This window comes from Apis cerana, linkage group LG4 (genome assembly GCF_029169275.1).
Source record: "Apis cerana isolate GH-2021 linkage group LG4, AcerK_1.0, whole genome shotgun sequence".
Classification (NCBI taxonomy): Eukaryota; Metazoa; Arthropoda; class Insecta; order Hymenoptera; family Apidae; genus Apis; species Apis cerana.
This window is the reverse complement of record NC_083855.1, coordinates 12,275,711-12,292,249: the sequence shown is the minus strand read 5'-3', so window position 1 is coordinate 12,292,249 and position 16,539 is coordinate 12,275,711. Positions and strand designations below refer to the sequence as shown.

The following is a 16,539-nucleotide window of genomic DNA, read 5'->3' as shown; positions in this document are numbered from 1 at the left end:
AATTGGCCGAATCAAATATCGCGGGTTATGCGACCGTTTAAAGTATAAATTTATATATATCGAGAATAATTTGCTGTTTAACGGTACGTGGATGCTCTAACGGTTTGGATTTCGATACGCGTAAATATACCGATTATTTTGACATTGATCGTCGATAAATAAATTTTCGACCAATTAATTATTAGAAAATTCAACCGAAATTGTATTAAACAATATGCTCGTCTACGAACATTTTTTATAGTATTATTATCTCTTTTGATACCTTCTTCTTTAAAACTTATAACAATATTGAAATTATTCCATTCAAGATAGATATTAAAATTAAGATCGTATTATTCGAAAGGTCAAGAGATCAAGGTCATTTTTGGGTCACTTGAAAATCAGGTGGAGAGAACAATTTTTTAAAGTGAAAAGTTAACATCGTTTAGAGGTCACTGGAAAGTTATTTTACGTACTCAGCCGATCAATATTTCGGGATATTATGCGAGAAGGGAATGGAGAAAATAATAATATTACTTGAATTTAATTCTCGGATATGGTTATAACGATCAATCGTGGAATTCGATTTATTATTGATATCATTTAATTCGGAAACTCTGAACGGTTTAGTTTCAACGTGAAATTCGCGAAATTTTTGGTCCAATTCTTACCATATCCCGTTATCTTTTATTTCGTTCTCGATTTATAATTGTTATTGCAATTATTTTTCCGTTATTCGTTTTTCACGAATATTATATTATACAATAATCGAGAAGAGAATGGAATCATGATAAAGAATCGTAATCGTAAAAGTTTTTGTTTTCAATTTATAACTAAAGATGTCTCGCTTGCACTTCTCTTATCGACCTTCATCATATCGGTTCTTAGCGTCATCTCGAGGCGTAAATTTTTACTTTATACTTCAGACAAATTTCTCGATATTATTTTTCTCCGATGGACGACGAGTCGTTTGATATAAATTTTCTTTCGTTATTGTTTCATCGATTGTAAATAATTATATAAATAAATATATATATATATTATTTATTAACTAGCGAACTAAATTTTATTCGCCATTACATTTCTGGTGCTAATAAACGAATCAACAAATAATAAGATAACGAGACGAGATAAGATTTCCATCTTTTTTTTGCAAGTTCGCCAGGCAAGACGCGTTTTCCTATTTCTTACAGTGAAATACGGCAAAAAAGGAAGGAAACGTTTAAGACGTCATTTGTTAAAAGTTGAACTGCGCAAAAACTTTATACACTTAGAAACGAGATACACGAATAAACTAACCAACCGCTTAACCCCCGGACATTGACTCTCGAGAATGGCAAACAGCTTCTGGGTATTTAAAAATATTTAGAGAACTCGAAGCAAACTGAAGCGTGCAACGAGTAGTTTAATATCAAAACTTTCCCCGAAGGGGGATACCTGAAAAATATACAGAGAAGTTTAATGGATTCGTAATCGTTCTTAACGTGAATTTTCGCGCTTCGCGTCGAATTATAATCTCGTAACTTCCGTTCCGATAATTTTTTAATGGACGGAATTTTTTAACAGATAAGAAAAAATATTACGTTACAACAATAAAACGTTCTATTACTTGTACGTTTGGCAAGTTTATATAGGTCGAGGCGATAAAAATTTGTACCCGTCTGTCAAAAATATTTTCGTATTTTGTTAAATTTCATAAATGGGTGAATAGATATTCCACGTTTCGATATCTTCGGTTGTTCGAAGCGCTAAGTTATCGCCAAACTTTGCACCAATGCCAAGTGGCATTTCACTCCATTTCCCAGTACTGCTGGCAGATTTACAGCTTTGCAACTATGAAATCTTTTCCACGAAGTCTATCTCGTCGAACAGTGTCTGGAAAACGACCATTAACAACCATTTATCGCGATTGAATAAATTAAATAAATTACTTCTACTTCCGGAGCAAAAGTGGAACACAAAGTTTCTACCTGTGCACAACACCGTTCGTTCCTTGCTTTCATTTTCTAACGATTTTCGATCGGATGACAGGAGATAGGCTCGCGTTTAGATTTTACTTGCAAAATCCAGCTTTCTCAAACTTATCTCTGACCGAGTTTCAAGCAGAGACCATTGAAACGCGAAAATGCCAGCCAGTTCGTGCAACCTGGCTGCACATACTCGGCTTTCCAACTTACTCCCCCTTAAGGTTACTCCTCCAGAATTTAGACCAGTGTTACTTTGGAGAACCTTAGTCAAGATTCACCCTTTATTCCATTATTCCAATATAACTATTACGATCAAACTTCTGCAAATCGAACTATATGCGGAGTGTGTTAATACGTTTTCTCACATCTCCGAGGAGATTCTATAATTAAGCTTACGAAAGAAATGTACGAAAATACCGATGAAGGCTTATTTATTAACTTACGTTTGTCGTTGTTTCCTCTACTCGTTTCATCCAATGTTTGAATTTAAATTGCTAATAACTCGAAATAAGTGGCTCGCGCTATTTTCGCGCATCAACTTTTATTTTAACAAATAACAATTAAAAATTTCGTTTTCGAAGAAAAATAGACGCCTCTTATTATTAATGATCCGATGATGTGTATCCGTTTCTCTAGCCATTTATTTTGTCGATCAACGAGGCAAAAGTGACGAAATTTTGCGCAACATCTATTTACGGACACTCCACTTGTTTCGATGTTATAAATTTCAATTAGTTGACACGCGTGCACGACGTTTCGCAATTTCGCAGCATTGAGGAAAAACGGCGAGTGCCGGCCGCCCGTTCCGTGCAAAGTTAGATTGCTCTCGAAGAAAGGGACGTTTCGCAAACGAGCGAAATTATATCGTGCAACTCTAACGAATCCATCCCTCCACGTCCTTTTTATTATTTCTACTTATTACATAAGTAAATACGGTTCGTTAATCATAGAGACGTCTTTTCGTGAGATTTTTTTCTATCCTTTCTTCACCACTTCACAAGTTTATTTTTTATTAATTTCTATGAGGACGATAGATGTTAATGACAAGATGTGGAAAGTTTAAAGTTTCTATTGAACTTTCTTACTCCATCCTTTCTTATTTATTCTTCTTACTGTTTTATAGTAAGCATAACTTGTTAATACATTTTTATTTTATCGAATGGTGCATTGATAAGATAGGAAAATTTTTATTGGAATGTTGTATACTTTTTTTATTTATTCCATGTAATTTCATGTATTATTGATATATTTTTATCATCGAATGAAGGCAATAGATTAAGCTGTTGAATAAGATATGAAAAATTGAATGTTTTTAATATTTTTGTTTTTATCACTCAAAAGATGGAGTTGATGGTCAATTCTTACCCTATTTCTATTTTTCTCCTATTATTTTATGTACTCTTCTTGATTCCTGAATTTTTACTTTTTGTCTTTATTCCACTATTCTCTTTTTGTTTTATTCTCTCTTCTTACTTGAAAATTTCTAAAAAATTGAAATGGATTTAAGATTGATGTAACGTTAATAAAAATTTCTACTGGAATGAATCCTTTCTTCACTTTGTAACATAAATACACTTTTTATTAATATATTTTTATCATTGAATGAAGACAATAGACATTGATAAGATATGAAAATTTTTATTACCTTCTTTATTATTTTGTTATTAACGTAAATATACTTTTTATTAATATATTTTCACCATCGAATGAAAGCAATAGATTAACTGTTGAATAAGATTAAAAATAAGAAATTAAAAATTTCTGTCGAAATAGATTCAAAATCGATATAATATAAAAATAATATAACGGATTTAAAATATAATACGAATAAAATAATTTCTACTGGAACGAATCCTTTCTTTATTATTTCGTAACATAAGTATACTTTATTAAAATATTTTTATCATCGAATGAGGGCAATAGATTAAATACGATATGAAAAATTGAAAATTTCTGCTTGAACGAACTTGTGTTTGAAGCAAACTCTCTATCCATTTTTCATCATCGAACTAGGACAATAAATATTAATAAGATATGAAAATTTCTACTGAAATGGATTTAAGATCGAAACGAAGAAACTCTAACGAATCTTTCTCAATTCTCTCTGTAATACTGTATCACAACGTAAATATACTTTGTCAACACTATTTTTATTCATCGAGCACGATAAACGTTAATAAGATATGAAAATTTCTATTGGAATCGATCTTTACGAGATCACAAACGAGATCCAACGAAAAGTATACTTTTTTCCTTTTTTTTTTTTTTTTAAATACATTTTTATCATCGAACACAATACAGCGTTAATAAGATGTGAAAAGTTGAAAATCGTGGTGAAAACGGATTTACGAGGTTGAAACGAAACTATTGTTTCTGCGATATTCAATATCGGAGAACACGAGGCTGTCACGCGTACCTACGTACATGGAAAACTCGCTACATTTCCTGACAATAGCATTGTAACAAGTTTGATTTATACAACCCGAGCAAGCGCCAAATCTAAACTCCTCCCCACTCCCCACCCCCCATTTTGTTCCAGCTATCACCGCCTTTATTTTATATTTCCGGGATTCGGTTATGCGAGAGCGCCCAATTGTATGTACGAGAACGGGTCGTTTATTATACGATCGTCGAGGATCGAGACGATTAATTTTTTACGCGTGTAAAAAAAAAAGAAGAGAGAGAGGGGTAGGGAAATATTTCGTTATTCTCCGATCGACAAAATTTCGCGATATAATCCTCGTCGGTTATAATTGTCCTCGACACGGATTACCGAGACGATGAGAAAGTATAATGGAAAACGTTGAAGTGTCCGTCTTTTTCAACTTTCAAAATTGACCCACTTCTCGCGACGCTATAATCGATTTAGGCTAATCAAAGATTATCAAACTCGGACGAGGCAGCGTACAACACGAATCCGTCCGATATCTCATCGACGAATGGTAGGATTAATAAACTCTCGTATGGATCTTTTCGTTCACTTATACAAGTGCGAAAACCTCATCGAAACCTGCCTTAATGAAATTCTGAAGCACTCACTCAATTGAAATACGCGTTTAAGAAAAGAATCGAACGATTATTCCTTCTTCTTCAAACTTTTTCTTTTGGAAAAATTTAACTCGACCAACACCACAAACCACCGTGAACGCAGAGAGTAAGAGACGTGACGAGAACGAAAAGTATCGTTTCCCGTCAGGTGGCGCGATTATCCTTATTCCATCATAACCATTACACCACCGCTCGAATTAATCCGCCGTGTCGACCGCACTGCTCCCGTTTATCTTTACAAATTCGTGGATTCGAGTTACACCAGGAATTAAGCTGGAATTACGATTTCGACGAAATCTTCCATAACTGAGAGAACAGGCCGGGTTTTCGCACCCGCCGATTAATTACCCGCGACCCGGTTCGGCCACGTTTAATCACGACCTAGCTTACCTTGAATAGCAGAAGCTATTCACACAGACGTATACACGTACACACACACACACAGACACGAATCGACCGCAAATTTCGTCGTACTATCGACGTACCACCAGCGCGTGGATTCGATCCATCCACGCTTTTCGATGTTTACCTCGTTTCGTCGAGCCAATACCCAATCTTCGGTTATAACTCGAATACCATATTCATCGCATTATCCGTTGCAATCGGTATCTTCCAATTCGGGCTCGGTGATGCAATTTCGTACGTGCTTGACCGGCCTCGGAGAACAGAGTATCGATCCATCGATCGAGTGGCAATCCATCGAGCACGAGGGGTCGCAAATCTCGGTTGCTCCCTCGCGACTCGGGAGGGAAATTCTTTTCACAAAAATCATTTTCACTGGATCTAGGTCACGTGGGTATCTGGGTCGGTGAATATCTTTCTTGCTTTATAATAACTCTCGTTACAACACGAATTCCGAATTTCGAATTCCTTCAAGATTCCATCCAAGGGGCACGATTCGCGGAGAATAGTTCTTTCCTTTCCATTCGTAGGAGGGTGGGAGGGGAAGAAACGTTTTTTCTTCTTTTTTTTTTTTACCTGGTAGCTTCTTGCAGCAACAGGTGAGGCGGTACCCAAAACTTAACCCTCAATGCGAATCTTAGCGGGGCCACGCCGCCGCCCGTTTGCCTCTCTATAGGATTCCTCAGATTCAACCAGAGCTCCTCGCCCTTCGCGTTCTGATACTTCAGCCCAAAGTAGTCGCATTCCTTGCTAATGCCCAAACAATCGCATGCCTGTAAAAAGAAAAAAATTCCATTTTTATCAGGCATCTCAAAATCTCGGATATTTATAATATCCTACAGAGATAAGACGAAATATAACAGATAAAAGAAAAAAAATGAAATATTAATTCGCAGATATTCTTGGATATTAATTCGTCGATATTTTTTTCACTTTCCCCTCCACCCATACCGATCGCCTCCGGAATAATAATTAACCGATTTATCCGTAGATTTAATCGAGGAACCGCGGATCGATCGGCGGGAAAATAAACCGTGGCGGAGAATAAATCGGTGTAATAAATTTACCAGCCAATAATTTAGAAAGTTGCCCCGGTATAATTTCCAACGTGAATCGCGGGGCACAGTTATTCGCCGATATAATATACGGTGGTATCATCTATTTCCTATCTTTCGATTACATTTTATTCGAGAAAGAGAGAGAAAGAGAGAGAGAGAGAGAGAGAGAGAGAGACGCCAACGTCCACTGTTATTCTTTTGAAATATTACTCTTCCAGAGCAAATAAGAAACGACAGTTCGGATGGAGGAGCAGCACTCGGTTCGATCGAATTATTATTTTATTTTTTTTTCTTTCTTTCTCTCTCTCTTTCTTTTTCCTTTTTTTATCTCTCGCAGGATTTCTCTATCTTCGCTCTTCTCCTCGAAGCAGATGGAAAGTCGGTCACACGTATGACAACAGGAATAATTCTCTTTGAGAAAGAGGGAACGGAGGTGGTTGGCTGGATACCGATAAATTTTCCGTAGCGCCCGCGTCTTCCTTGGGTCTGTCTTTTTCTCCTCGAGAACTCTTTGACGAGAATAAATATCAGACGAAGCTTCTATTTAAAACGCAAACATTAACGTTTCAACTCGTAACGATATACAACTGATGGTGGCTCGTTCACTTTTAAATCTAGAAAAAAAAAATTCGCACGCTATTAAGATTCTCATAGAGTATTGAGTCGAGGTTAAAAATAATCAAAGAGTAATTATTTAAACCGTGAGTCCAACAAAGCGTGACTTCGAGCAAAAAGGAGTGCCTCAATTGACTCTAATTATTTTTGCAGCTGATTGATCCGACTTCTAAACGAACTTCTTCTGCGTTTAACTGAAGTCTGTTCTAAACTTTTATTGTAAAAATCGTCGCAGGTTCTTAGTCTCTCCCTCCAGTAATCAAGGAAAAAGAGCAGTGGTCGTGTTGGAGAATTTTGAAAATTTGGATCTATTAATTAACTCTACAATTTTATTCAATTTAATTAATTAATAAAACTCTATTTTATATAGTTGTGTAAACAATATACTTTTAATATAAAGATTTATATAATAATATAAAAATAAATACTGATCAAAATTAATAAAACTCTATTTTATATAGTTGTGTAAACAACATACTTTTAATATAAAGACTTATATAATAATATAAAAATAAATACTGATCAAAATCCTCCAAATAACCACAAAAATTAAGAGAAGGGTGAAAAAGAGCAATGGAGGACGATTTTGTAAATATAGATTTTCCCTCTGATGATCATCTTGGACGAAAATGCGAATTAAGAGGAGGGTGAAAAAGAGTAATGGCAGCGTTGGAGGACGATTTTGAAAATTATCACGGGCCTTGGTTTTCCCCCCCCTCTGGTAATCGTCCTCGACGAAAATGCGAATTAAGAGGGGATGAAAGAGAGCAATGGCCGCGTTGGAGAGGGCTGTCTTGAAAATTGTAGCGAATCTTAACTCTCCCTCTAGTAATCGTCTTGGACATGAATTAAGAGGATGGATTTGCAGAGAGATGGGCTCCCGCCATGAATGACAATCGTCCTTGCGATCATTTTCTCTTTCGTTGTTCAGAGATGACGAGGCGAAATTTTTAACAACTGAAATTAAGAATAAAGTTAATTGAATAATTTGTTAAGCTATATGATCAACTATATATAACTAAGTATATATTTACTCGTATAAAATTGATTGGTCGATTACTTGAAGAAATTTTATTGCAAGACGCTCGATGCAAGACAATTGACACTGTTGATGGGGGAAATTTAATAGTTATGAGTAAAACTTACTTCAATATAATTTATTATTCAAAACATCGAATAAACTCGGATAACTGTAATTCCAAGGTTATTATCTGATGAGCGGATCAGCTACGAATAAAATTTTTATAACCAGTTACTTTTTCAACGGGTTAATGGGCAACCCTGGCTGGAGCAAGCGTGACTCGTCAAGTGGCCATCGCTATTGTAATATCTATTATATAGCCTCTAGAGTAACTGTTATTGAGAGTTTGGAGGAAAACTCGCTCGTAAATTGCCGCCAAGGAAAGTTAAACTGCTGAAAATACTATTGAAAAATGAAATTCAAATATATATATATATCTCAAGCGTTTTGCAATAATTTTAGGCGGACACTAAAAATCACCTGTCCCCATTGAAATAGAAACGTCCAAATCCATAGCCGAATTCGTTTTCGATTTACCACAATCGATTAAAAATTTAAGCAAGCTCCGTTTCATCGATCCATGGGTGAGAAATTGGAGAGAAATCCAAGTTACGTGCAAAATTGATAAATCCGAGCTGTATAAGAAAAATAAAAACAGGGGTTTTAAATAAAGAATTTTTAAAATAGAAAAAAAAAACAAAATAAAATAAAATACAGGTGAAAAGAAGGAACGAAATTTCGCAGTACGTAGCATCGACCGTTTTTCGAAATATCAACGAAATTGCATGAGAATTCTGGGCGAACTGGGGCACACAGAGTGTCTGGTCGATATTTTAGTCTCTTTAGTATACACGGGCAGGACATATGGAAATAAACTCGCGTATAGTTATGAAACACGTATCCGTGAATCTGGAAGCGTGGCAACGATTTTTTCGTTTGATTTATAGTCTCTAAGCGGCAGAATATGTATATATTCTCACGAGAGTTTTCCTGATCCTTTTTTTTCGACACGATCGTTTCCGTTTTAACTTCTTTTCCCTTCGCGTAACTCTTAAAGTAACTGCTAGATCGAAATATTTATACACCGTATATTTACACAGGATCGTTTCATACGAAAACATCGTGGAATCGCAGACTTCGTGGAAGTAAAAAACTTTGGCGCGAATATTTCAAGTCTCTTTGCAGATGATACAATAGCTAAAAAATAAAAAAAATAAAAAATGAAAAAATCAAGACGTTCAACCCGCTAGATGAAAATTTGTTCTATTGAAAAATAATCCTCGCGATCGCGTGATTCCAGATAGCGAAAATCAGTTCTCTCGATGAATCTGCCGTGCAACACGTATTCACATCCCCTCGAGCCCTCTACACCTGTCACGTGACGCGTTGCTGCTCATGAATATTCACAGACGCGGTGGATCGTTTTCGAAAAATCCCCGATGCGATATCTTCGAGGCGAAGACAAGCTTTTCACCATTGGAAACCGATGGAAAAAGAGAGAGAGAGAAAGAGAGAACAAAAACCAAGAGAGAGAGAGAGAAAGAGAGAGAGAGAGAGAGAGAGAGAGAGAGAGAGAGAGAGAACGAATTACAAAGCACGGAAGCGCTATACAAATATCGTCCACTCAATTGTTCGCTCGATGATACGTACGAATGTTAAATGATCGAATGAAAAGCAAAGGCGTTATGTGGAATTAACGATTGAGCGAGACGTGAAATTACAACAGTCGAATCGCAGCAGGAATCTTTTGTGATTTTGCGTGAAAACAAGATCAATTGCGAGCGGTTCTAGCGGTTCAATGAAAAACAGCCAAGCTTTTGGCTCGCGATGAAAGGGATCAAGTGTGGGCGGAATTGAAAGAGAATGGATAAAACGTAACTACGGGATATTATTACACGCCCGTGTAAAATTAACACGTGCATGCGGGAAATACGTGCACATTGGCAACCGCACGAATGTGGTTTCAAGCCGGTTGCTTCGCGTTAACGCGCAGACGGCGTGGCGTGTTGAGCAACCTCGAATTTCCTTCAAATTTTGTTATACTAAAAATCGTATTGCGCGTTAGAAAAAAAAAGGATTTTCAGAAATCGTGCTTATCGATAATTAGATTCGAGATCAGACTCTTTGAAAGAGCGTGAAATAGCGTGGTGTGAAAATAGTTCCATAACTCGAAAATGAAGTAATTTGTATTCGCGACGCAAGAATTAATATCGCGGCTTGGCTCGAATGAAATAACGTCGTTAATCCGACATGGCGCCAACGACAAACGAGAGTCGTATCGCTTTGCCCAGAAATTTCTTCGCTCCTCGTCGAGAGGGCGTATGTGCGCCACCGAAAAACGAGCATCGTGCCACGCACAGACTTTATTTCGAAGTAAATCACGAGATATTTTTCCTCTGATATTTCCATTTGTAGAAAAAAATTTTTGAATACTTTTGAAAATAACTTAAGATAATTTATATTTAAATCGAAACAAACTTTCAAGAACGAAGATATCGATGGAAATTGTAGTAACTAGATTTTTCGTTTTGATTAGAGAGATGTACGCAATTCTCTTATTTGTCTTTCTTCTCATGAATTTCTTGCAATATCAGGGATTATTTTTCTTGCTAAGTATATCAATACAGAGTGTTTCAAAAATATATGTAAATGCAATATTCGTAAACTAGAGATTTCTGAGGTAATTTCAAGCAACCTTTTTCTTTGCGAAAACTTTCGTTATGGCTTTGTAAAAAATCAAGGAGCATATAGCCTCGTTGACCCGTTATAGTAGCGTTGCTAACGAAAAGTCCAAGCATATCAAATAATAAATATTTTTTTATCGAAAAAATTATATCGAATTATATCACGAACAATAAATAAATAAATAAATATAATATTCAATACATTTCCTTCCACATTTCGAGTTCCTTTGTTCGTGTTCGGTGACACATAATTAATATTACGGCAAGGCTACGCGCTTCATAATTGGCCAATGTTTTTTTGTTAATAATTCGTTAACAAAGCCGTAATGAAAATTTTCGCAAAAGAAAATATTGCTTAAAATTATCTCAGGAATCTCTGGTTTACGGATTTCCAACATTTTTGAGACACCTTGTATATATACAGTTTCATTTAAAATGGATCAATTTTCAACAACATGGAAGAGACATGCGATCAAAACATTGTCGTTATACCACGAATAACCATATGAATAATAAACGACAACTTTGCGACTGTTTGCAAAGCTGCTTCTGAAACGACGAGCGGAATTTCAAAAGCTACAACTCTTCGAGCTGAAGATTCAGGTCGATGTATTTTGCGTTACGATGAACACTCGTTGTCTCGAAATCGGGAAAAACGCAGTTTCTTTTATTCTAGATAGGTTCGAACAGTTTCCTTTGATCGTTATATCGCGAGTTGAACGCGAATGAAACGCGATGGAAAATTACATAGGACCAATATCGACGAGAGAATTACTTTGTTCGTTACGCAATTTAGACGAAACTCGTTTACACTTCGCGGATCGTGATACGAGTAAATAAAATATCGATCGAAAAAGGTTTGTTTTTTGAAAACGCGATATCTTTTTTTTTAAAACTCGATTTAATGACTTGAATTTTTTTTCTTTTGAAAAGTTAGATTAGACTAATTTATATTATTAGATTAAATTAGATTAGGAAAATAAAACGATTTTTCCAATTTTTTAATCTCCTTTAATGAAAATTTAAATATCTACATTTTGTAGATTTATATGTCAAAAATTTCACCAAAATCGGCTAACATTGCTATGAATTACAAACACAATTTTGATCTGAAATCTTAAGGTTGTTCGATGCCTGTTGCTTTCTGCATCAATCGATAAAAATATAATTTATAAATTTTCATCAAAGAGAATTGAGATTAAAAAAAATTGATCTAATAAATTAATTCGCTTAATTTCTGAAAAAAAACTCAAGTCGTATTAAACATAATTTTAAAAAAATTTTCTCTGACGAATGAATCTGCCTGAATTTCGAATTTCGAAAAAACGAATAAAAATATATAAATATATTTATCCCGTATCAATCGTTCTTGCCGTTTCTTTTTCATTTATTTAGCTTCACTCGTCATTTGCATCGATGATTTATGCACCAACGACTTCAACCTCGCATGCTTTTTTTTTTTTCACTCTAAGCTTCTTCATTTGCATGCCTTCTCATCCGCTGTTCGTTAACCCCGATCGCATCCAAGATGAGAACTCGAAAAAAGGATTCCCACGAGGCCAAATTGACATCGACGATATCGACTCGACGAGACGATTCAATCGTCATTTTCTACGTGTCTTCGTTGGCAAAGCTTCGTTCCACAGAATATATTTCATATTCCTCGTGTGTATAGCGTTCCATGTTTTTTTCAAACGTCGCGACATGCTACACTCGTAAGAGCAACGTGGATCGAAAATATGTCCCAATTTAACGAATTTCCTCGCGTAGGCGAAACGTATCGATATTCGAGCTCGCGATATAGTATGGACTGGTCGATCAAGTTGAATTTCGACGAATAAATTGTTGCACTGGTTGAACGGTGTTCTTTGTCGCGCATCGACTGGCTAACCTATAAATTGAATCGTACAATCTTCGATCCACCGGAAAATTTATGTCGCATACATTTGCTCGGCGCGTTCATTCATTCTCATTTTTTTTTTCAAATAAATTTTTACGTTAAATTTTTTTTTTCTAAACTGATTTATGAATTATCCTAATTTATTGAGAAGAAAAAATATAACTTAACCTCACCTTTAATTTTTTTTTTAATTTCCTTTTTTCTACGTATTATTTTCATACATATATATATTTCTCCTGGTATAATTAATTTCTCACATAATTTTTCTCATCTTTTTAAAGAAAGAAAAAAATTCGACTCCTTAAATAGAAGAAGGATCCTCAACAATTTCTTTCTTTTCTATCTTCGACTATTCTCCTTCTTCTAATCTATCTAAGAGAAGAAAAAGTGTAATGGCTTAACACTTAACCTCACCTTTAATATTTCTTTCAATTCTCCTTTTTTCTTTACATTACTTTCGTACGTATATATCTCTCCTCGTATAATTAATTTCTCGTTACAACTTTCGTTACAATTTTTCTCATCTTTCTAAAAAAAAAAAAAAATCTTCAAATAGAACAAGGATCCTCTACCTTCGATTATTGTTTCTTCGCGAGTTTTCAAGTATTGTCACGCTATAGTCGATGGTTTAATGACTGACGACGCTATCGAGGTTCTTGAAGAACGGTAACACAGGTCGTCAAGGCCTTGACCACTTCGGCACGTACCTGTTTCGACTCTCGGCTTCCTTTCTTCTATCCTATTCTCTTCTTATTTTCTACTCTTTTTTTCCTCTCTTTTCTTCTTCTGTTTCTTCGCTTCAAAAACCTCCTCCTACGGCGACAGCTCGAAAGGGTCGTTAGACGGTACAAGAACGAGAAGGTAAAAATCCTCCTACGTTTCCATCCAGAGAACAATACCACTTAGCCCGCCATTTTCAACGCGATCGTCTCGTCTTTACCCTCTCTTTCACTCTTCTCCTTTATATTTCTACAATTGTCAACCGTTTCGTCGATCCGCCATGCATACACCAGCGACACCACGACACCAACTTTGGAATTAGATGCGCAATTGTTTCGAATTTAGACAGATGATTGTCGAAGAGAGATTGATCGGTGTGATTATTATTTTTTATTAGTTTGATTGTTCCACGAAAGTTTATGCAAGTTTAGTAAAAGGAAATGATAAATAATTCGATTGTTTAAACAAACGTGATATATTTTTCTTAAACGATTCGATTACAACATTGGTGAAAAAAGATAAAGACATTTGATAAGAAAGAGACATTGGATGACACGTATAACCGGGATTTTTAGAATTACACGTAAAGCCGTTATTTGTTCTTAAGATTCGGAAAAATGAGAAAAAGATTCCGTTTCTAAAATACACGTTATTCGTCGAAATTGATTCGGTCGAATTGAAACGTTGAAATCGTTGCTTTCCCTCTAGTTATCAACGTCTACGTGTCTTTCGTGAAATCCTGAATATCGAATTTCACCGTTTACCGAGTCGAAGAAACGCGAGGAATTTCCAAAAGGAATTCTTTTTCCCAAAGTATTTCCCTCTTGTTTTTTGAATCCGTCGCTTTGCAACCTGATCACGAACCGTTGAACAGATTTGTCACGCTTGTTTTTCGAATTAAAACGTTTTAAAAGTTGACGCACTTGACCCACGATACAATAACATTCTTTATTCTTTTTTATTTCGTAACCAATTGATCCAATGTTTCGTAATCATTAATCCATCGAAAAAGCAACTAATTGAAAATTTAAAGTTGCTTCAATTAACGAAACGAATAGCTATTAAATTTGACCATGTCTATATTTGTTTACGTATTTTTATTAAACTAGGAATAAATCATGATAATTTTGTATATAATTGCCAATATAATTAACAATTATTTTTACTATCACTGTCATTTTCAATAATTATACTGTCTAGGCGACATACATTACCGATAACACGAACATACATATTATAATACGATAGTGAACGTTTCTCTTAATGCTCTCGAGTATCGAAGAAACACGATTCCGATATAATTGCATTTCCGATCGTTGATTTAATTCTCCCGATTTCGTTAATTGCATCCCGGTAACCGCGAATGAATACGCGGCGTGAAAATCGAAAACCAACTCCCGGTTTACTCGAGATTTTTATTAAGAGAATTAATATTTGCAAAGCGTTAAACGTATTTTCATCGTGTCGAGTGAAATCACTTTTTATACACGCGAACGTCTCACCTAATTTTCCCATTTGAAGCGAAAAATGTTTCGGACGAGGGATTAAATTAAACTTTTGTTCGAAAATGTGACGTCGTTAATCGCGAAATTTCATCGTGTGCCTACTTCGTGTGCGTACTCGAGCATAGCACTCCTCTTTCATTTTCACAAATTAAATATTAACTCGTCGCTCGAATCTCCTTTTTTTTCTCCCCCCGCCGAAAAATAGCGTTTATTCGATCTCTACTATTTTTTCCCCCTCGATAGCAAATACCGATTGCCACGCACGAGAGCTCGTTCGCGGTAAATAATGGGAACATTAATCGATAGAACTCGGTTAATTAGCGCGACTGCATTTTCGAAACGGTTAATTAGATTTCTACATCATCTTTCGCGCTGTTAATTTACTCTCGAAATTATCCTTTATTTCTGTTGCTTATTATCATAAAAAAAGAAAAATTTTTTTGCTCGTTCACGCGTAAAATGAATTTTTATTACCATACGTAGGTAACACTGATATTTTCGATCCGCGCTCAATTTTCTCGAAACAATTTTTCGATTTAAAAAAGGCTACTTTAAAAATCGAATTGACAAAGTATATTGGAAAGGAAAAATGAAATAATTCACGGCCCGTTATCTCTTTGGATCTGAATCTCATTTGAATATCGGACGCAACAAGATACGTTCATGAATAATCATTAAGGAAAAAAAAAAAAAGAAAAGAAAATCCTAACAAATCTAGGATAATTGTTGGAATTCAATGCCTTTTATACCTTTTCCACCTTATTTTATGCATCGAGTTTCCATATCTTTAAAAATGGAAAATTTCCTCGAGTGCGACCGAGAAATTTCAATAGATCGCGAAAGAGACTTTCCGTCGTGTCGAAAACGATCAGATTCTCTCGACTCGAATCTGGCCCGTGTGTGACACGCGTGGAAATAAAAATACGCGTATTCGAAAAGTGCGCCGATTTGAGAGAAGGGAGAAGAAATTCGTTTTCTACTACGCGCCAAGAAAAAAAAACAGTTTAAATGGAGAAAAATTCTGGGTAATTTAATTCGCGGGATAAAGCAGTCTTATAAGTATGAGAGGAATATATATATATATATATATATATATTCGATAAGTACATTCACGGTTCCACGGAACCGCTTTCGATCTCTCAACGATATAAATTGATCTCCCCATTTTCATATCACGACTTTCGTTAAACGAATCCTTTCAGGCTTGGCAAGGATATGCTTTTATCAGAGGTTCCTTGAAAGCAGAACGGTCGCTGGTTGCAAAAGAATACAGAGAGAGGGAGAGAGAGGGAGAGAGAGATATCTTGTTCCGCCTGTTTGGCCCACAAAAAGATGCAAAAGGAACCAAGTGAAATCTTTCGACGATCCGGCATACTAACTGACTGGTTTCTTCTTCTTCTTCTTCTTCTTCTTCTCCTCCGTTTTTCTGAATTTCGATAATCCGGAAGGAACGCGAATAAGTGGAAAGAACAGGAGAAAAGCTCCTCCACGAGGGACCCGAACTCGTGTCTTCGGCGGTCGAAATTCAGAGGAGGTGGAAAATTCTCGAATACACGGGAATCGAATTGTTTCAAATTTGCAAAAATGCGAATTTTCATTTGGCTAAGGTGTGTGTGTGTGTGTGTGTGTGTGTGTGTGTG

At 35.7% G+C, this 16,539-nt stretch overlaps 1 protein-coding gene and 2 long non-coding RNA genes across 6 annotated transcripts in view; all 3 read right to left on the bottom strand.

Annotated features, from left to right (window-relative positions):
- The window catches only part of LOC108000854 (E3 ubiquitin-protein ligase MYLIP), a 53,674-nt gene that overhangs the window by 5,132 nt on the left and 32,003 nt on the right, over positions 1 to 16,539 (bottom strand). The window contains exon 2 of the mRNA XM_017061503.3: positions 5,973 to 6,169. Coding sequence (XP_016916992.1) covers positions 5,973 to 6,169 — 197 coding nt within the window. The remainder of the gene's footprint in view (positions 1 to 5,972; positions 6,170 to 16,539) is intronic.
- On the bottom strand, positions 1,010 to 5,517 carry LOC133666052 (uncharacterized). The gene is made up of 6 exons (XR_009829596.1): positions 4,986 to 5,517; positions 3,592 to 3,670; positions 3,312 to 3,429; positions 2,390 to 3,226; positions 1,950 to 2,278; positions 1,010 to 1,854 (listed from the first exon to the last, which is right to left on the bottom strand). It is a non-coding gene; the product is annotated as an uncharacterized LOC133666052 (long non-coding RNA).
- On the bottom strand, positions 7,887 to 15,248 carry LOC108000855 (uncharacterized). Of its 4 annotated transcripts, none has more exons than XR_009829593.1 (5): positions 13,382 to 15,248; positions 12,848 to 13,202; positions 8,571 to 8,725; positions 8,104 to 8,492; positions 7,887 to 8,026 (listed from the first exon to the last, which is right to left on the bottom strand). It is a non-coding gene; the product is annotated as an uncharacterized LOC108000855 (long non-coding RNA). The 4 variants fall into 4 exon arrangements; XR_009829594.1 differs by having other exon boundaries at positions 13,089 to 13,202; positions 13,382 to 15,108; XR_009829595.1 differs by lacking the exon at positions 12,848 to 13,202 and having other exon boundaries at positions 13,382 to 15,081.